The sequence below is a fragment of the Abrus precatorius genome, unplaced genomic scaffold, assembly GCF_003935025.1.
Source record: "Abrus precatorius isolate BTA unplaced genomic scaffold, Abrus_2018 Scaffold10, whole genome shotgun sequence".
In the NCBI taxonomy this organism is placed as follows: domain Eukaryota; kingdom Viridiplantae; phylum Streptophyta; class Magnoliopsida; order Fabales; family Fabaceae; genus Abrus; species Abrus precatorius.
In genome coordinates, this window is record NW_020874292.1 from 14,921,612 (window position 1) to 14,944,482 (window position 22,871).

The 22,871-nt window shown below is 30.7% G+C and overlaps 2 protein-coding genes across 2 annotated transcripts; both read left to right on the forward strand.

Annotated features, from left to right (window-relative positions):
- Positions 1-13,122: 13,122 nt before the first annotated feature.
- On the forward strand, positions 13,123-16,499 carry LOC113853265. Its single transcript, XM_027483807.1, has one exon. It carries the CDS (start codon positions 13,777-13,779, stop codon positions 15,055-15,057), a length of 1,281 nt encoding a protein of 426 aa, XP_027339608.1. The 5' UTR covers positions 13,123-13,776; the 3' UTR covers positions 15,058-16,499.
- Positions 16,500-18,437: 1,938 nt separating this feature from the next.
- On the forward strand, positions 18,438-20,458 carry LOC113851950 (serine/threonine-protein phosphatase 7 long form homolog). Its single transcript, XM_027482223.1, has 8 exons — positions 18,438-18,835; positions 18,877-18,981; positions 19,070-19,154; positions 19,249-19,650; positions 19,734-19,812; positions 19,898-19,977; positions 20,058-20,149; positions 20,302-20,458. The coding sequence occupies exons 1-8, from the start codon at positions 18,438-18,440 to the stop codon at positions 20,456-20,458; spliced, it is 1,398 nt and encodes a 465-aa protein (XP_027338024.1).
- The last annotated feature ends 2,413 nt before the right edge of the window (positions 20,459-22,871 follow it).

Sequence of the window (22,871 nt, forward strand, 5' to 3'; positions counted from 1 at the left end):
ATGATGGGTGTATTGGTCCACAAATATCACCTTGTATACGTTCTAAAAATATGATAGATTCATTTCTAATTTTAGCTGGTGATGGTCGACTAATTAGTTTTCCTTGAGAACAAGCAACACATGAGAAATTATTTGATTAAAGAATCTGTTGGCTCTTCAATGAATGTGCACATGAATTTTCAATTATTTTTCGCATCATGATTGATCCAGGATGGCCTAATCGTTCATGCCAAATAAAAAAATTATCATGATTTGTAAACTTCTGGTTTACAATAATGTGTGTTTCAATTATATTTATATGTGTGTAATATAAGCCAAAAGAAAAAGAAGATAATTTTTCTAACACACATTTTTTATTTAAGAGAATTTTTGTGATATACATGTATTCTTCTCTTCCTTCATTTGTTGTTTCAACATGGTATCCATTTTTGCGAATATCTTTGAAACTTAATAAGTTTCTATGAGACTTAGAGGAGTATAATGCACTAACAATGTGTAATTTTATTCCACCAGGCAACAATATATTAACTCTACCGGAGCCTTCAATAATTTTTGTACTACCAGATATAGTACTCACATTAAATGAGAAAAATATTTTTTAATTTTGAGAATTGTGTGAGTTGTTGCACTATCAACAAGACATATGTCTTCATTGTTGGTGTCATCCATACTTCTTCATAGCAAAATAGATAAATAAATGAATAAATAAATAAATAAATTAGATACAAAAAAAAATAGTGAAAATATATTATTTTTCATTATAATTTATTTATAATGACTATATTAAAATTTAATTTAAATAACAATTATATCAATGAAAGAACAACTATAACTTATTTTAAACATAATTATTATTAATTTTTTTTTACATATATAAAGAGAAGAAGAAGAAAAATACATTAAACATAAATTTGCATAAAAAACACATAATAACTCAATAATAATAATAACTTATTTTTGGACACTTCCATCACCAATGAGATGGTCAATTTTTTCATCTGGATCAGCAAAAAAATCAACAACATCTAAGTGAGTAACGTCCATGTGATCATAAATAGAATCATTATCATCTTCACAAATAAAATTTGTCACTATCTTTTTTCCCTTGTTTTTAAGTGATTCTTGATAAAGATCAATAAGATTCTTTGGTGTACGACAAATACGTGACCAATGACCTTTGCTTCCACAACGATAGCATATGTTTTTTTATATTTTCGCTACTTTGAGTAGCTTTACCCTTTTCAATTTTTCACCATTTTTCCAATTCTAGTGTGAAAATGTATATTTCTGATTATCACCACAACCATGTCCATAACCATTACCACGACCATGACTATTGTTACATCCACGACCACGACTATTCTTACGTGCACGACCACGAATACGACCACGACCACGACTATAAGTTTGTGCATAATTATAGTAGTCACGAGTTGTTACATTCTGTTTACGATGAAAAATGATAGTTTGTAAACAAATAATCCAAAGATCAATCTGGGGACTGGATTAGGTCCTTGTCGGGTTCTTTTAAGTGTGTTATTAACGTGATGCTCAAACTAACGGCGTAAAAAGAGTATTAAGCAATAATAGGAAATAGAAAACGTATAGAATTGAATCAAACATAGAGGTTCTTTACAGAAAAGTGTGAAATAAGACACAAATTGCAGAAACAAGAACTAAATTGCGTACAAAGACATAAGCAGAAGGAATATAAATTAAAATGCGGAAGAGTAAATGTGCAGGAATGTAAATATGCTGGAATGTAAACGTACGACTCCTCACAACGGCGAACAGCGGCCACCGTGAGTCTCCTTGTAACTGGTGTCTGGCGCAGTGCAGGGTTTCAGCGTCTCAAAGTGTTTAGGTGCGGTGTCTAGGTGCAAAAAGTCATCCTTTGTAAAATGGCGCTTTGGAGTATTTATAGACATGAAGACCACCACCGTTCTCCTCCTTTTGCGGGCACTTCTTAGTAACTTCCTTCAACTGTTGATGCCCATTATCCACGATTGCTTGTGATCGTGTTATTGGTTGGGGCTTCTTTCGTAACTGCTATCACCCACGATCTCCTTTGCGTAGTGGTGAATGTTGATAACTGTTGGTAACCGCTATTGGATTTTACAATGACTTGACCTATCGAAACTCTTGCTTTTCGAGTATTTCTGGGAGAAACCTAAGAGACCCATTTAGTGTTATGGCCTTAGAAAAATTTCTTCTTGACTTCTCTTTTCGAGCAATTCTGGAGTTTTGAGAGTTTGTCTTGGTCTTGTGGACTTAGAATATTTTCTTTGCTCATTTCTGTTTTTTCAAGCAATTCTGGAGGAAATTTGGAGCTCAACCAAGTTTGTGGACTTAGAATATTTTCTGACCACTTCCTGTTTTTCGAGCAGTTTTGGGTGTCAGGAACTTAGAAACTCCTCAAAACGCCTCGAAAAGCCATCAGCTTTTGTAGACTTAGAATATTTTCTTGTTAGTCCTGTTTTTCGAGCAGTTTTGGGTGTCAGTGACTTGGAAACTCCTCAAAACGCCTCGAAAAAGCTCTTAGTTTTGTGGACTTAGAATTTTTCTTGTTAGTCCTGTTTTTCGAGCAATTTTGGGTGTCAGTGACTTGGAAACCCCTCAAACTACTCGAAAAAGCCTTTAATTTTGTAGACTTTGAATATTTTCTTGTCTTTCAAGCAGTTTAGAGAAAAATCAACAACGTGACAAAAAATCTTCTAAAATAGCTTGAAATGTGTCCCTTTTAATAAAACTAAAGGTCTTGGATGGTCTTTCAATATTCTCTTATGTTTAGGCTTATTTTTTGGCTCCTTCTTGACCCTAAAAACTTGTTGAAATGTAGTTTCCTTCAAGATGATTTTTAACTTAGAAAATTTTCCTTATCCCAAACACATTCACTTTTAGGAATGGAGCAATGCAAGTTGGACGAGATTCATGATTTTTCATCAAAAGCTCATTATTTTGTTCAGCCACAAGGAGACAAGAAATTAGTTCAGAATATTTTTTGAATCCTTTTTCATGATATTGCTGCTGCAGGAGCACATTAGATGCGTGAAAAGTGGAGAATGTTTTTTCTAACATATCTTCATCAGTGACCTTTTCTCCACACAATTTTAATTGAGATGTGATTCTAAATAATGCTGAATTATACTCGCTAACAGTTTTAAAATCTTGCAATCGTAAATGCATCCAATCATAACGAGCTTTTGGTAAAATGACTATTTTTTTGTGGTCATATTTGTCTTTTAAATTATTCCAAAGCATAAGTGGGTCTTTTATCGTGAGATATTCATTTTTCAAACTTTCATGAAGGTGATGACGAAGAAAGATCATAGCTTTAGCCTTATCTTGATTAGATGATTTATTTTCTTCTTTGATAGTATCTCTAAGACCTTTTGCATCTAAATGAATTTCAGCATCTAATACCTATGATAAGTAATTTTTTCCCGTAATATCAAGTGCGACAAATTCAAGGTTTGTAAGATTCGACATATTTAGTACTATCATAAAAATAAAAATAAGTTAGATATCATCTAAATATTATAACGATCAAAAGTAAAAAATAAAATAAAATAGTATGAAATTACTAGTAATTTACTTATATATATATATATATATATATATATATATATATATTTTATAGACACAAATTTATATATACAATAATTAAAATAAATAATGATATATTTCTATAAGAAAAATAAAAATAAAAGAATATCGTACCTTTATTCAAGATTGTTCCTTTCTTGCAAAAATGTGTAGTAGAGCCCTCGTGCTGATAATGTGTTATAAAACGAAGGTAAAATTGTAAGAAAGAATAGAGAGAAGAATATGAAGAGGAAGAGAAAATCTCAATTTCATTTCACTACTCCTCAGTACAAATGAGACACCTATTTATAGACCTAAAACTATAACTGAAGAATCATATCTCTTTGAATGAGAATTAAACAAAACAGTTACAAAATCGTAAGTTACAAAGAATAAGGAGAAGTTATGAATATTGACATTCACTCATATAATAATTCATAACAAATTTTAACTATTTATAATTTTTCAGCTTAAATGTTTGCTCTCATTCATTTAAAACAATGACAGTGGACACATTTCTTATCAATAGATAGATACATAAATAGCTAAACTATAATAAATATAATCTTAAATATAAAATTTAATATCAACTTTGTCTTCCAATTTTTTATTTGTTTATTTTGGCACCCATAAATTTAAATTTTTTAAATTATATTATTAGTGACTACATAATATGTATCTAACCATGTCACTTATATATTTTAATTAGTTAATACTGGAATTTTTTTACATTGATAATATAATAAAAATTTAAATTTAGATTAAAGGCAATATTTTTATGATTTATCCCGAAATTAAAAAATATCTTTGCATGAGTTTTCATTTTGGGAATTTCTATTGTTTTCGAAATTGGAGCAGTCGGGAATATTTTCTCAATCGATTTAGATAGTTACAGTTTTGGTGTAGCGAAGGTCTTCGCTAATCAGAGGCGTTGAAGAATTGATCTATTAAAAAATTAAAAATTAAAAAATTTGAAAATTAAATATTTTCTTACTTGGTTTCGTTTTTCAATTTTCATATTTAAACTCAAATTAAATTAAATCACAAATATATTAAATTAGTATTATTTATTTTCTATTTAATTCTTAGATAAATACTAACTTATTGTATATGGATTTAAAATTTGTATTTACTTAAAAATATTAAATTATTTAGTTTGTGATTTATAATTTAGACAAAGTTATATTTATAATGAGATTAATATTTCTTATAATTTTTTATATTTATACTTAATTTTTTATTTAATAAACATCATCTTTTAAATAAAATATTAGTTACTAAAAATATCATATACTAGTTTAAGACTCAGCTTGCTCTTTAACAAATTAGTTTTTATAGTTAATTAAATTTTATTTGTTTGCTAACCAAAATGTTAAAATGTTATTTCTTAAAAAATAAAAATTAAATTAACTGAGAGAATTGAAATTACACAAAGATTAATTTATTTTGGTTATATTTTAATATTGTTCTTAGATCAATCTAAATAGAACTATAAATTTATTTTCAATTAATTTAAATATTTTTACTTCAAAATTGATTGAAATTGTACTACGAACACTGTTATCGTTACCGGTCCAAAGTTCTAACAATGGTATTCATCTGCGTCAAAGCTTTGTGAGTTCTCACTTTTAAAAGTGCGCTATTTTAAATAAAAATATTTAAATGAATATTATTTTTCATTATTTTATATAATTTTTTACATTAAGTTTTTAGTTTTAATTTAGATTTTAAATTTTATAATTTATTTCTTAATTTGATAAACCTTATACTGTCATTATAATTTTATTTAATATAATAGAATAATTATTATTAATAATTAAAGCATTTAATATTTTAAAATTTAAAAAATAAAAATAATTACATAACACATTTTATATTTTTACTTAAAAAAAAATTATTTAATAATATTTATATATTGTGAAAAAAGTTCAATAACAAGGAAAAAAACTAAATCCCAATGATAGATCCTGATCTGTTGGGTCATAATAAAATAGATATACAAAGTCAAAGGCAAATTTGTACTTGTACGTCCAAGCCAAAGCCATGGGACAAATTGTTCAAATGTAGACTATTCAAATGCTTACTTTGAATTATGACTTTATTTTCAGAGTTTCTGCATGTGGACAAACGTCCATGACTCATATTTTTTCGTGTTTTTACTAAATATTATACTATTTTAAGTCAGGATTTACACTAATGTGTGTTTGTTGAACAATAATAATAATAAATCATAAGATTACATTCATTATTCTTCATATATCGTTTTACTTATTCAAAAGTAAAATGTTAAATAATTTTTCATTTTAATTTTTCTTTCATAATTTTATTAGATTATTTTAAAATATAATGACAGTATATTTTTTGATGAAAACTTCAATTGTAAAGAGATCATAGAGCACTATACAAATGTTTTAGAGGGACTTCAAGATCCTATAATTAAATCAAGACGTAAAAAGGTTAAAGAGATACTTAACAAAATTGTTGAGATTGTAAGGCATTTAGAAGAACTACACTCTTTGAAGGATGACATAAAAATCTATGCATATTTCACATTCACCATACTAGATACATAGGTCTCATGTACATCTTGCAAGATTAAGTCACATCTTTTTCTTTATATAATATCATGCATTAGTTTATGATTTTTTCTTTATATTTCATTAGTTAGTCTTATATTTTTTGAGTTAGTTACTTAGAATCTTTTAGACAATGTATTTTAGCTATCTTTAGTGAGATAATTTAAAAGCTTCTCTCTTTGTAATTGGGAGCTTTTTTCTTTTGGGGGGTTATGTATAATCCTTTTTGAGTTTATGAGTTTCATTCTTATTTCCTCTCAATTTTTCAAGTAAAACTACGAGCTTGAAGTTCGTATCAACATATCCTTCTATTGTAAAGAACTACACTTAGGCTTATCTTCACTGAGTAGTGTCTTCTCCTTTCCATTTCCTTTTCCTTCCATTATTTGTGCATTTTTCTTTCCCTTATTCTTCATTCAATTTGTTTAGATTACTGCAAACTGCACATTTGGCGAAGAGTTTCTTCATACAAAGAAGCATTAAGAAACAATTTTTCTCAACGATAGATCCACCTCCTACATTATTTTTTTTTTTTTGCATTATTATCTAATGACTTATTACAATTAAAATTATTTTTAATATTTAATTTAAAAATTATATTTAAGTTGTTTTTTCTTTGATAGGCTATCCCAATGCAAGAAAGTTAGTGTAAAAACTTGTTTAAAATATGTTGGGACAAATCATTTTAAATTTTAATGTGCTAAATCTTTGTTTATTAATGAACTACTACTTGAACTCTAGGATGGATCACACTTAGAGTGTAACAGTACAAGTATAAAGTTATTTTTTCTTTCTAAATTCATGGTTTAATTTTTTGTAATATAATTTTCTTTCCTTATAAACTAAATGCATTTTTTTCAATGACCAAGCTTTTAGCTTGATTTTATAAAGATTCATGAAAGTGTAGTTAAGTAGGTCTTCTAAAAGTTTAATATTGTAACTAAGTTGGCTATTTTTAAATGGTTATCTAGTTTTTTAAATTTTTTATCAAGAAAATAATTTTTTGACGTTAAATTTTTATCACATAATTTAATAAAATTTAAGATACTTTCACAAAAAATTAATGAATCACCAAATTATATTTTTGTGTCTCTTATTTTTTTAAAAAAAAAATATGATGATATTTTAAATTTTTAAAGTACTCATTTGATGAAAAATGAAATATTTAAAAAAAATTACTAATGTTGAAGCAGTTTAATTTTTTAAAATACTAATTTTTTTACTAAAACTTTGTTTAGATATTTAAAAATAATGTGCTTATTATTTTTTTATTTAAATATTTTTGTTTAAAATATATTTATTATTAATATATTTAATACTCTTTCCTATCTTATACGAAATAATTATTACTATATTCTTTTTTTTAAAATATAAAAACAGAAATATATTTTTAAAGATATTGATTGCTATATTTTTTTCTACATCTTTATTTATCGTAATATTTATATTATGAAAATACTTACCTATTAGCATATGAGAGAATTTATTTATTTAATGTATGAATTCTTAATTTGATCATTTATTATGATAATTTTTTAAAATATATTATATTTATAATATATAACTAATTTTTAGTCTAAATGAATTAATTTTGAAATAATAAATATTTAAGATTTATAATAAATACATTCAATTTTATTGATAATATTATGATACTAATGGTATCAATTAGTTATTAATAAATGCACTTAATATAAAGACATAATTGATGATAAGGGTGATGCCATTTAATTAAATATTATTAAAAATATGTTTAGTTGTATTTGATAAAACAAGTTAGAAGTTGTGTATTTATAGTTTTCATTTATAAGACAGATAGCTGAAAGCTTATAATATTAAATATCATTTATTTAATTTATTTATTTGATATTAATTAATTTAATAAATATATTTATATAAAAAATAAATTTTCTTTTCATATATGATTTTAAAAATAACATATTCTAAGATTTATCTTTAAATACATAAAACTAAGAAAAATGACTCTTATGATATTTGACGCATCAATCTTGAATAAAAATGTTTAAAGATTATCTTATTATTTTGTTTGAGTACTATTTACACTATTCAGAGTGTTGTAATCTGACTCTAAGTGTTTGGATTGCATGACTACAATATTTTACCATACTTTTAATATGATAGTTTATCATAGCAAAAGTATATTGAGAATGTAAAATTGTGTAGTTCCAAGATAGTTAGTACTTTACTTGTAGGTCATTTTAAGTTGAGTTTCAAGCAATGTCCTACTTGTAGGTCATTTTATATATCCATCTTTAGTAGTTTAATGTATATATGTCATGGTATGTGTTCAGAGGCAAGTGTACCCATTGAGAAGTAATAGAGAGTTCTTAAATTAAGTTCCTGAAATATCGTCCCACAATGATTGATTTTCAATTACTAAGAATTTTCTAATTCAATTGTTTAAGCTTCAAAGATACGAGATTTATTAAAAACAAAAATTTATAAAATTAATTATAAACTAAGAGTAAGGAATACAATGCACGTCTTGGTTAAACTTATCGGAGAGAAACTTAAGGCATATGAGTTTTCTCATTCAATCCTTTATGTTATTCTTCTGTTTAACTCTAAATCTGATTTCCTTGTGATTACCAATCATTTATACGAATACTATTAATACTCAATGGTCATGCAATATTAATATTCTTTTCTCTAAATTAACATTCTCAATGGTCATGCAAGACATCAATTTAAGAAAGCTTAAAGAACCTATGAACTTATTAATTTAATAATAATTAGAAGAGAAAGATTGGTTTGGTCCACCTAATCCTTTGTCTCGTTTTACCCTATAGATCTATTAATTAACCGAGGTACGGTCGCCTGATGATATAATTAATTAAGATTAAGAAAGAAGCACAATAGGATAAAATCTAATCACAAAACAGAAATCAAATTTAAATTTAACTATCAAAATTTCATAAATTCATGAACAATAGTTTCCATAGCCCTAGCTATAGACTTAGTTACTCATGCTAAAGAAAAGAACTAAAACAATCATAAACAAAGTCATAATCAAAAGAAATAGCAAACTAGAGTGTGAGATGTGTTCCCAGTCTTCAAGTACGATCGCTTGAAGCTCCAAGTGTCGCCAAGCATGTGCCAAGGATCCTGTGCAAGAGAGACGATATTAGATGATTTCTAGAGCCAAAGCCAAGATGTAAAAACGGTTCTTTTACGATGCATGAGATCTTCCCTTTTATAGGATTTGAAAACCCTAAAAACTATTCATAATTGGGCTTCCCGCAGATTAGCACAGCCGTGTAAGGCCTTAAGCACGATCGTGCATGGGCTCGAAGCACCCCGTGCTTATTGAATGGATCTGAGCGTGCTGACTGCTGCGAAACTCTAATCTTCCATCAATTTGGGCCCAGAATGCATCCAAAATCCACTTGCGATCTCTTTATACCAAACTGCACAATTAATATATAAATTAGTGTAAAACCCAAATAAAATAAAGGTTAAATATGAATATATGGGCTGTAAAAGAGGGTCTAATTACAGACTTATCAGTATGCACAAATTTTAGTAGGTTTTCTTCTAATTGAGAGCATCATTTTGGTATATTTTATTTGATATATTGCTTTTTTTTTTTTCTTGTTCAGTTAGTTTACATGTTGGAAGATTTTATTGTATTGATTTTTAGTTTATTGGTGAGGTTTACATTTTCTATTTATCCTTGGAGGTCAGGAAGACTTATGGTGGACTCATTATTGGAGAAATTTTATTAGATTAGGTTCGTGAAATCTTCCTTTGCAATGAGAGTTTTTCTGTTATTAATTTTGTGCCTTTTGTAATTTATTATTCTGTTATGAATGAACTCTTAGCTACGTATATTATTTGTTGCATGCAGATTTTGTGAAACCTATTTTAGTTACTCAAAGGACAAAAGAAGAACCAGATAGCTTCCATTTGTATGCTATTATTCATGATCTTTTCCCAACATTTAGGATCTTTGGGAATCAGGTTGAGTTAGACATGAAAACCGTATTGTCGGAGAAGCATGTACCAATATGGAGCTTGCACTCTGATCCTACAAAAAATGTGGGTGTAGGTTCTTTGGAGATCAACTCTCTATGCTATAATGTGCCGTAAAGATGGTTGTTGATTCTACATTAGTAGAGGGGACCTGTCCTTGTGGTATGTATAAGAAATGGATGGATGAAGGAACCTTGTAAAATAGTGGTGTTCACCTCTTACGACTATCATGGGATCAATGACTCGATGTTGGGATGCGCAAACAAAATCCCATATTTATTAAAATTGGAAAGAATCAAGGACATATAAGTATCTTACATTAGTATGAGACCTGGTGGATGTTAAAAACCAAAATCATGAAGACTTAACCTCATAACAAAGATATATGTCATGTCCATATTAGACTAACAAGCAACATCACTGGGATGTGGGTGTGGGTGTGGGTGCGCAGTAGAGTACTAGTTCCAAGGAAAATTGTGGATGCGAAGAGCTTTAGATTCATTCTTAAGAAAATTGCATCCAAGTGTCATGGTTTAATTTATTGGCAAACAAGATTCGTTTTCTTTCCTCCATGATTAGTTATGCGGAACTTGATTTGTTAATTTTAAATTGGTATTTTTTGTACTTTACATTTTCGTATTGTCGTACTGTTTAGCGATTACTCGAATATAATTTGTCCCAGTGACTTTTTTTTGCTATCAATCTTGTACACAAGGGTTGAGAATGCACCCATCACTATGTTGTTGTTGACAACAATCAATTGAAGGAGAAATTGGAACGTTGTTATAAATTAATTCCATCATGCATCAATCAAATTAGTATGCAGACTGCTTACCAAAAGGAGTCAAGAATGATACTAGATTGAGAGAGAAAATTAGAACCAGAAATTGTTTGAGACAACCTTTTGTTCTATCTTTGACCTTTTTATTTATTTATGTAGATTAACTAAATAGAGATAGAATTAGAGACCAAATATTTTGAGGTGATTCACTTTTTTCTTTAAATTTAGTGTCTAATACATTCTTTTAGTAACTTTTTAAAAAATAGATACAAAATTTGAGACACAAATTATATAAAAATAGATATTTTTGTCTCTAACATCCATTTCTCTAATATGTTCAACATGTTTTTATTTCAAATTTAATTTTTATTTTTAAATTATAAAATTTGTCTCTACTTCACCATTTGTTAGTAGTGCTACTTCTCATGCATTAGTATTTAAATTAATGTTACCTTCAGTCTATTTATAAGAAACAATTACTAATACTTTCCACAATTACTAATATTCATTTTTAAATATATTAATTATTAATTTTTTATACTCTTATTAATTTGAAAATTTGTGTTATAAGTCTATTCACTATTTACATAAGTAGATATATTCATTTTTTAATATATAAATCATTAATTTAATTATTTAATACTATGAATATTTTTAAAATATAGTATAAATTTATAATATATTGGTCTTAATAATTTTTTAATATGTATGAGTAAAATATTAAATTGTAAACTGAATAAAATTTCTTTCATAAATTAAAATTATCTAATATTTTATATTTTTTAAAAGATTTTTAGTTTAACTTATTTAAAAAATTTAAAGAGATAAATTATTTTTAATTTATGTTAGAAGTTTCATGCATTTTTCATATTTATTTCTTATAAATAGGCATGACTAGTATTACAGTTATAATTGTCGCTTTATATATCCATAAATCATATTATTATGTTATTTTTTAATTTAATTAAAAGTTTCCTTAGTAATATATTATAATAACAATATGAATAATATTTGAATACTTTTTAATTGAGTTAGATATTATTATTTTAATTAATATTTTTATTTTGTTGATTTTATAATTGTTTATAATGTTAAAATAGATTGCAATTTTATTATTGTCAAAAGAAAAACACGTTAAAAGAAAATGTATTTTATTTTCTTAAAATGTGAATAGTAAGCTTGGATTATTATTTTTTTAGTAAAATCAAATCGGAGTATTTAAGTATTCATAAAAAATACAGAAATAAATATTTACACGGATTAGTAGAAATCTGAAATCAAATCCTTTTTAAAACACAAACATGAAGATAAAATACTCAAGTTGAATAAGTTTCTCTGAAAGAACCTGTAAAAGAAGAAAATTATAAGTAAAACAATTTAAATTATTTTTATAAGTTAAAATTACATTATACATCTCATATTAATATTTTTGAAATTTTTTTAAAATTAAAATAGTAGAAATTAATTTTAAATTCTTTTTTATATTTTCTTAATTTTGTTTAGTTTAGTTGGCCATTTACAGTCATGGGTAGCGAATGTTTGTCAGATGAGGAAACGCCTAAACTTGAGCAACATCCTCTCCTTTATTTAACCCTTTCTTGTTGCAACTATTCTCTCTCTCTGATCAAACTTTTAGACCTTTTTTCTTCTGGATTTCTGTGCATCTTTGTTAGTTCGTTGAGATTGAGATAATGGGATCATGGAACTGCTTATTACCATATTTGTAAATGTCACTTTTCTGGGTACATCTTTTCTTCAATCTTTTCAAATGCATTTTCATTGTTAAATCCTTTGTTTCATTATTATTAAAATAAATTTAATATCTTTGTTTGTTTGCCATTATTTTCATCATCTAGTATTTAATGTACTATATGGTTGCATACACCTTCTCAATTTGTATTATGTTCATCACGATAGTGCAATTAGTTTGTTTTTACAATTTCTCTCCCTCCTTTAAATGCTTTCTAAACCAAATGGTTTATTGAAGGCCGAACCGTTTTCAATAAACCAAATCGATATAAATAGGATTAAACACGTTGCATTGCCATTTCAGCAACATTTTATTAGGATATACATGGCATGTTTTGGGTTTTCTTGATATATTGAAGAACTGAGAATGACAATTTTCTTTTAAAATAAATTAAGAGATAACATCTGATTCTGTTGGGATCAAAATTTGCACATTCTTCAAACAAAATGAAGACGCGTGATTTTGTGGAACTTAAAACCTTTGTTATGTTACATATATGTTGGGTGCAATTTTATTTGGATTCATTAAAAATTAAAATTTTAATAGAGCCTAATGGGCATGTTTGATCCAACCTAAGAGGATTACATTACGGTTGGTGCATACTTTCTAGTAGACATACCTGTTTATGCTTTATAGTATTGTTTATTGACCTAATCTTTGTGTTCTCCCATCTTCAAGTGACTTCAATTTTTTCAGCTATAATTAAACCAACATCTAGGCTTTAGAGGGTTCAAAACGTAGACTTGACGTAAATGCTTGTTTCTCTACGTTTTCTCATTTGAAATTCTGGTTTTACAGAATATCCTGATCCTGAATCACTAGACATTGTGTTGGCTGAGGGAATCTGCACGAAATAGTGGATCTAGTGTTGATTTGAGAACTGGTCCTTCAACAAATTCAGATGAAAGATAACAATGCAACTCAGAAAAGAAGCAAGTATCCTCCTCTTCACCCTTTTCGTTAGAGTTTACATCACAAGATCACTTTCACTTTATGCCTAATGCAATAACCACTATGCCAATCCTAGATCTATAAGTGCAACCTCTCTTCCTATACATGACCAAGCATACTTACAGTCCGAAAGGCAACACATGCAATCATTGAGAGAAAACGGAGATAGAAGCCCAATTAATAACCATTTGGAAGCACATTTTGCTAACCCTTTTGGTGAAGCTCATCCTTCTCAATTCGGGAATAACTCAGCCACTACTCCATCATCACAAAACCCCTTTCTACATATGAGTGATGCCACCAACACCACACATGTGGGTGCAACTGAATCTAAAACTTTTCGTGACCATCTACCTTCATTGCCAAATGGGGACATGACTAAGAATAGTCCCAGTACATATCCTGTTGATGATATGCTAGGTGGCCTCCATTCACAATTGGCACCATCCAAATATGAATCATCACCAGGAAATCCCTTTGAAGTGCCAACAAGTACAACCAGAAAGGAGACCCCAGGACGGGCATCTGTTTCATGGAAAGTTGATGAACGTCATCATGATCATGGCAATGAATCACATCACACACTTCTATCCATGGAACAAGGACATCATAACGTGGCTAGTAGCAATTTGGGAACAGATAAGAATTTAGGTTCATCAGTGTCATCATTTTCTCCAGCTTTTGAATCTTCTACTCAAGACTCCAAGCATAATTCTGTAAATGCTTCCACTAAATCACCTTCAAAATTGGGAAAGGATTTGCTGTTAGCTTCAGAATCTAGTGATGATGACATCCCAGTCAGCTCTTTTCCTAAGAATGGACAACAACCTAGTGATGTTGCAGGACAACACTCATCAGTTGCAGTTGTTCCTGGCACCAACAATGGATCAGAAAAACAAAGTCCTCCAATTCAGGTAATGGAGCGTCCGGAGAATCCTGCTACCTCTTCCAAGTACAGGTTTCCATCACATGTGTTTTCTAGACACAAATCAAACACCCAATGGAGCACTGCCTCTAATGAATCTTTGTTCAGCATTCAAATGGGAAATATCAGTTTCTCTAGTGAGATGGCTGGGTTGGGTAAATCTGGTGAGTTTGATAAGCCTGGTGACACACATTCGTCTAGTGCTCTTCCAAATAATCAGCCCCCACTCCCACTCCCACCCCAACCTCAAGCATCAGCCACAAAATTCAATGACATCAGTGAAAGCACTGCTAAACAACATGAAGGTTCAAAAGTGACTGAAGAAAAAGCTGCTGAGACAATGAGAGAGGTTATAATGGAAAACAATCAAAACAAACAGAATACAAGTAAAGGGGATTTGACAGTTGCGGGTGAGGAAACAGATAGGCTTTCAAATTTTAATGACCATTCTCACCATTCAGATGGGAGCACAAAATCTTATGCATTTAGAGCGTAAGCACTGGCCATTAACTGCTTTTATAATGCATGCTTATTTTAGTAACCACTCTATTTAATATATCATATAAGTAGGTGATTTTGGAAACTGATTCTGGTATATTTTTGTTTATATCAATGTGAATATTTTTGACATGGCAGGTGTAAAATTTAGCCCATGTATATTCATACTAAAAGATTCAGAACTTTAAGCACATGATATAGGGAACATGAATATGAAAAATGAATTGAGAAGTAAATCTTACTATCAAGAGAATAAAAGTACTTGGATGATGATGCTTCTTTGTCGTGATTAAAGCTATGTTTTATGCTAAGTTTCTTGAGCAAATAGTTGAACTGTTTTTGTGATGTGAAGATTGACAGAGGGACACAAACCTCTTTCATCAAAGCATGGTGAAGAGAAGAGCAAGGAGCAGCACCAGCCAGAGCAGCAGACCCTTATAGTAACACCAGATGCAGCTCAGAACCCCAAGTCAACCCCAAATGCTTCTCAGAACAAATGGCTATGTTGCTTTACATGCTGTAGTTAGAACACATTAGGCAACCGTCTAATCACGGTCTCTCTTGGCTTGTGCCAAAACCATTTTGCTGTCTCTATTACCGTTTGATAGTTTAGTGTTGTGCACATGCACGCATGCTAGCTCTAACTGGTTAGTTTTTATTCATCTTTTGCCATTTTAAACCCTTACATATATAGTTTGGAAATCAGAGACAAATTTTCTTGTAAACAATGTATCATTATAGGTTAGCCTGATAGCACTGTTGGTAGATGTATCATCAACAGAAGCAAACAAGGGTCCAGCGATTTTGCAGCAAGTTTTTTTTTAGATGGCAAACTAAAACTCTTGCATTAGTGCGCAAGCTCGCACTAATTTTCTGTGGCACGTTAATAATAACAGTGGTTTGATTATTATATTATTCCATTGTGATTTGGCATGTTCACAGAAATGTAGTCAAGTAGCTGAAAGTGTCTGATAGAAGATACATATAATGTGATAATTGAATGAAGAGGAGCCAATTTATAAGTGGTAATGAAATTGAGTTTTAGGAAATCAATTGAACTATAAAACTACTAGTACTGTGTCTCGTTATTTACTGTTTTGAGGGTTAAAAAGTAAGAAATATGTATAGAAAAATCATTTCTGACAAGATTGTCATTGTCAACCCAAGAGGTGTCTACACCTAGTGAGAAAGAAGAATAAAAGAGAGAAGTGATATATTTGATAGGTGATGTGATATAACAGAAAGAGACAGAGAGAGAAATGAGAGGTGGTAAAAGAGTGGCTTTTTCCCCTTTTGGGGTTAATTTTAAAAAAATTATCAAAATAGGGCTTTATCGAAACAAATTCCCGGTCTAGAGTTGGCGGGTGACGTGGCAAGAGAATCGTCCAGAACAAGGATGACACCAAAAAGAAAAATCATCCAATTAACAGACGACACACGTGTTGTACCAAATAAAGGAAAACAAAAATGAAAAAAATGAAAAATGAATCGACGGGTGGGAAAAAACGAAGCCACGTGTATAAATCCTAGATAATCGTTTGGGTCAGAGCCGACATCAGTGTCGATGGGGTCAGGGACGATTCAAGACAGTCGTCTGGGTCAGGGATGACACTCCTTTCATTGGTCCACATGGTAGAAAAGTTTGACCGTTTGGGCGCGGGCTTCTTCCTTTCTTCCCTTTCTCCTTCATCTTCTTTGTTTCGCATTTGCAGAGGTTTGTCTTGCCTGAAAAAATACAGCGTTTAAATTAGCATTTTGTTGGCTTCGTGTATTAAGATTTTTGAGCAAAAAATTATTAAAAGGTAATGAGACAAATATTTTGAATATAATTTTCTTTTTAAATATGAAATTGCATGTATGTAATATTGAGATTGTGGTGCAGGTGGTGATTGTGGGTGAGTGGTTGGCTGGTGAGTGACTGGAGCTCGTGAAGAAGAGAGTTACTTCAAATCCATATCAAAGCTGCGGAGGTGCACAAATTAATTTTAATTTTTAAATATTTTATAAATTAGTTTATTTATTTTGTAAAAAATAAAATTTTAGATAAATTGTATTAGAAATTATATAATAGATATGTTATTATTTATAATTAGTTGTTTAAAAATGTAATCAATAAAAATTATAGTAATCCATAATATGTATTAATTATTAAATAAAAAAATTCTATTATCATAACTTGATAAATTAAGAGAAAAGAATAATATATATAAATATATAGTTTAGAAAAAAAATAAAAAACATGATAATGAAAAAATATGTATAGAATGCAGTGAAAATATTAAATAATTAATTTTGAAGAAATAATAATTTTTTATATTTTGATAGTAGATTGATATATAAATAAATGAGTGAAATAAAAAATATTAGATATAGTAAATACAATAATTTTATTAAAAGAACATATACAATTACATTATAGAATAGATAAAATATGAAAAGAAAAAAATTATAAACATATTTAAAATATTATATTCATAAAAAATTAACAATAAAATATAATAATTATGTCATCAAATTTATTTAAAACATTACATATTTAAAAAAAAAACTTTATGATTTAAGAAACAAAATAATTATTAAATAAATATAATAAATTAAGAAAATAATGATTTTATGAAAATTAACATAATAGAAGTTTTACTTTAAGTAAGAATGTAGTAATTAATTTGCTAAAAAATAATACATTATTATCTTTCAGAAATTTTATAATTTATCTAATTTAGTTGAAAGGATTTTAGAAATAAGGTATAAATTTGGTTTTAACATGTATTTTATTCTTAAACAAATCAATACTTAAATTTGGTTTTAACATGCATTTTATTCTTAAACAAATAAATAATTAAATGAAAATAATTAAATATTTAAAAGTTGTTAAATTGTTAATAAAAATAAATAATATAATAATTAAATGAAATAATTTTTTAGGTTAATTTTAAATTTTGAAATTGTTAGAGTTAAATAATTGTAATAAAACCCATGTACTAATAATGAATAATAAAATGATAAACTGGATAGAATTTTTAATTTTTTAATTTGAACGTACATAATTTAAGTTTAAGTTGACAAATTTAATTTCATATGGCATCATCTTCATTGCGGAGTAGGGTTTTAAATCCTGACCCGAAGGATAGTTCATTATTGAGGTATTAGTCTGTTCACGTATCGGAGCATATTTGGAATGGACGTGACCACCCAATTTTGAAGGTGAGAAGGAGTTATTTCATACTGGCTGGCATGGAAGGGGTTCCAGTGGAGATACTTCCTCATCTTACCTTAGCTGGATTTGTTGGGGTAGCTCAGTTGGCATGCTTTCCTATTGACCGACATCTTATTACAGCCTTGGTAGAAAGATAGAGGTCAGAGACTCATACCTTCCACATGCCTCCTGGAGAGTGTACTATAACTCTTCAGGACATTGCTATTCAAATAGGGCTTCGTATAGATGGAAAGGCAGTCATTGCAGCTGTAGGAGGTAATAAGGCACAAATTGTGGAGGACTTGCTTGGTATTAGGCCACCTGATGATGCATTTATGGGGAGCAGTTTGAAGTTGAGTTGGTTGGACCAACACTTTATACATGTTGCAATGCATAATCATAATGAACTTCAGCTGACTCGCTTTGCTAGAGCTTATATTCTGAGGTTAATAGGTGGTTTCATGTTGGCTGATCATTCCTCTAGTAGGGTCCCAGTTAGGTACCTTCCATTGCTTGAGGATTTTACTATCAAAGGAGAGTATAGTTGGGGAGCTGCAACATTGGCATTTCTATACCGAGAGTTATGCATGTCGACCAATATTGAGCGTTCTGGTATTGCAGGATTAACCCCACCCTACTACTTATGATGTGGGCATGGGATAGGTTTCCATTTTTACAACCTAATAATTCTATCCACACACGACTAGATCTTCCTTATGATGCACTGTATGTCTTGAATTATTCTATATGTAATTTATGAATTACTTTTCAAACTTGTGTCACCATGATTTAAATTTATATGTGCGTCTTGCAGGTGGTTAGTGAGTCAGAGTTATAGTAGAGGAAAAAGAGATCTCGCTTACTACAGATATAAGTTTGATCATTTGAAATGTGATGAGGTATTTTGTTAATATACATTGATACAACATCAACACGATGGGTTAATTATTATTCACAACAAATTTACTATTTTGCACAACTTTGAAAATGCAGATTGTATGGCAACCGTATAGTATGGAGTTGATGAATTCTTTGCCTGCCATATGCACTGAAGCATCGAATATTTGGAGGTCAGTTGTGCCACTTATATGTTTTCAAATTTTTGAGTGCCACCAGCCTGACTGTGTAATGCAACAATTTAGGATGGTTCAACATATTCCTCGTGCTCCATACCAACCTGACCAGCTACATGACATTACTTTAAGAAGGAAGACTGGTGAGAATTGGTTGGCTAAGTTCAAAGGCATAGTGGAGCTATGGGACATGCATCAGGCCTGGGTAATGACTAATGATCCTCAGATTGGGTTGTTAAGTTCTAACTCTAAATATATGCGATGGTACATTACTCACACCCGACGATGGATGACTAGGGATGCAGCTATATTTGCATTATTTGTAAGTAATATGAATGAAATTACACACTATTTGATTGTGTTTATATTTGGTACTTGTTAAAGGTTTATATTGTGTCATTGCAGGGAGATGCTCATGAAAGAGCATATTACTTGTGTAATGATGGTAAAGACTCATTTTCATTTGAGAAGATGAATGAGTTATGTGAGACCATGCTCTCACTACAGAATGAGCAAGAGCGCATATTAGAGCCTGCTTCTTCTTTTGACCCTCCTATTTGGAAATTCAGCTGATCCGGCCATTGACATTGGTCAACTTGCAGACCGTAAGGAAGGAAAAGATTTGCAATGCCGTCGAACAGAAGTGAAGGTAAAATTAATAATATTTCTTTTAACTATATTACATGTTGTACTTATGTTCTTACATGTTCCTCATGGTACAATTTGTAGGAGGCAAAGTGGTCACTTCCCTCTTTGCCAGAACGCAGAGACGACATCTATTATATCCCACCACAGTTTTCCTTCAACCCTTCCCAGGCCATGTAGACATCTTATTTTCATGCATAACAGTTCACTTCACAACCTCCTCCATCTCCATTTAACGGTGGTTAATATTATGTCCCCGAGGGTAGCCTTTACATGACACCTCCTCCATATGAGCCATCATTCTTTACTCCTGATGCACCGGCTATAGGAGGTCATCGAGTGGGCAGGGATGGGAAACATCATCAATGCAAGTAGGTTCGGACCATGGTATTGATCTTAATGCAGATTTTATTGTTGCTGCTGATGCAGACGTACAAGATGTGCGTCGGAACCCTCATCGTGAAGCACGAGATCGTCGTCGATAGTGCATCCTTACACCTCATGAGGCAAGGCATGCAGAACAATCGTTTGACTTAGATTGATGGGTTGTTATTTATGTATTTATTAACTTTATGTTGCACTTGTTATTAATATTAGTGGAACATGTTCTCTATATATAATCAATTTTGCTATATTACCCTATACTTGTAAGTTATTTAAAACATTAACAAGGAAATATGCGTTACACCCTTCTTAACATTAACAACAAGATACATTAATACATCTGGTAAAATTAACAACAAGATACATTAATACATTAATAACATTAACAACAACAATTCCTCGTGACACGCAACATGTTCTTACATCTGTTGTACATTACGATCATGATGTTAAGGACATTGACGTTGGTTATGACCAGGTTATCGACACAACCTACATCTTTGTCGTGGTTGTGACTCGACCAAATCTATTTCATTCCTAATTTAAGTAGCCTTTGGTCTTCCTTTACCTCGTGCTCTTTCTACATATGGTACTGGGCTAAATGTAGGGCATGATACTGGGCTATTCTCGCTGTAGCGAAAGGGCCCTGGGAGGAAGGACCAGAACTGTCGCCTTCTCGCTGTAGCAAAAGACATCTCGCTATAGCGACAGAGCGACAGTTTGGGGTGCATTTCTGGGTCCAGTCTTGCTATAGCGAGAGGGCCTCACTATAGCAAGATTCTGCAGAAACCAAAGTGCAGTTTTCTCTAGTTTTTTTGCTGTAGCGAGAGTGTCGCGATCAGAAAAGGATTTAAAAGGGGTTAGGGTTCAGGGAGAGTTATTTCTCCCTCTCCCTTCAATTCTCTCATTCTCCAAAATCCTATTCCACCGATTAATTGTCTCTAAAGCTATTCGGGAGCTTAATTGAAGGTTAAATTTGTGTGGGGAACGCTTGGAGGTGAGTTTTAATGGTTAGGGTTCCGTTTCTCATCCCCAATTCTCTATTTCTCGGTTTCTTGGGGTTCTCATGGAGTTCTTCCATGTGTTTTAGGCCGTAATCTGTGTTAGGAGCACGTCCGTGGTCGAATCCGAGTGTGGGCCTTGAATCTAAGGTGAAGGGGGACTCTATCCTACTCTTTTGTGCATGAATTGTTGTTGTTTTGCTGAATATTGTGTTGTGGCTGAGTTAGTGGATAGGAAATTGCTAAGAAATGTAATGTGGGTCAAGTGCCGTGATGTGTGAACATTATGTGTGTTGACCCGAAATTGATGGATTGTATGTAAATGTTGTGTGATAGAATGAGGGCATGTATGCCGAGTGTTGTGAATGGGTATGGGCACTTGTGCCGTGTATTTGAATGAATATTATGAAAATGTGGGCCCAAGGGTCGTGTAATATAAACGATAATTGTAGGCTATGTGTCATGTGCTGTGAAATGGAATGTGGGCTGTGTGCCGTGTGTAAGCATGATTATTGCATGCGTGAATGGAATATGTGTGATTGGGCGTATTAGTTTCGTTGTAATGTGCTGTGAATAATTCAGCGATACACTAGGGAAGTGGGAGATGAGGACGGTAGAAATATCTTGGGAAAGAGGGAATGGTAGTGACACTGACTGCGGAACGGGTGCACTCTCTTCCTGACTAGACCTCTGACTACTATCTTTATTGAGTGACCCGTGACTACCCACGTGGTATCCGTGAGGCGAGAGTAACCGGCGACCATTCACTGGGCTACAACCTAAGCCCTTAAATTATAAAAGCATGTCAGAGGGAAACCAAAATTCACTTATAGCTCAGCAATTGGCTAATAGCTATCCCTTTCTACTTCTCTACTATTATCTTGGGGATAGTTGTGATATGGAAAGAAAGAAAAAGGTCATCTAGCTATTACCACAAGCCCTAGAAACAAGATCAGTAGAAGTTTGCAAATAATTATTCAATGCAGGTTCTAGGCTCCAATTACTGCAATAAATTGCCTTATGTATTCAAAGTAACCATCAAATGTGATTTAAAGCATGTTAGAGGAGCAAAATTCACTTCTATAGCTCAGCAATTGACTAATAGCTATCCCTTTCTACTTCTCTACTAGAACATGATTGTCTTGGGGATAGTTGTGATATGGTTAGAAAGAAAAAAGTTGATAGGAGTCAGGGTCTGAGCCCGAATATCATTGTAAATACTAACTCAAACAAGGTCAAACCTTGGCTGGTTTACTCTATGTAAAAGAAAGTCGTTAATAATGACAGTTAGCAGTTAGGAGTTATTTTTAATTTTCAAGCCCCAACTATAAATAGTAGCTAGCAGAGTTAGTTAGGGGTCTTTTTTGAAAGTTAGTTTCTAAACTTGGTAGAGAAATTTCTTTGAGGAGCATTGCTCTAAGGTACAGGATTGTAGACTAAAAATTCATCAATTCAATAAAGATTTAATAAAGATTGTCTTTTCTTCTCTCTTTTCTTGTGAACATGACACTGG

Bases quoted from the DNA above. Each gene is read 5' to 3' on its own strand.
- LOC113853265 (XM_027483807.1), top strand. From the start codon at position 13,777: ATGCAATCATTGAGAGAAAACGGAGATAGAAGCCCAATTAATAACCAT.
- LOC113851950 (XM_027482223.1), top strand. From the start codon at position 18,438: ATGCCTCCTGGAGAGTGTACTATAACTCTTCAGGACATTGCTATTCAA. The intron at 18,982-19,069 runs GTATGTCTTGAA...TGCGTCTTGCAG, and splicing joins GATCTTCCTTATGATGCACT to GTGGTTAGTGAGTCAGAGTT. The intron at 19,978-20,057 runs GTAAAATTAATA...TACAATTTGTAG, and splicing joins GCCGTCGAACAGAAGTGAAG to GAGGCAAAGTGGTCACTTCC.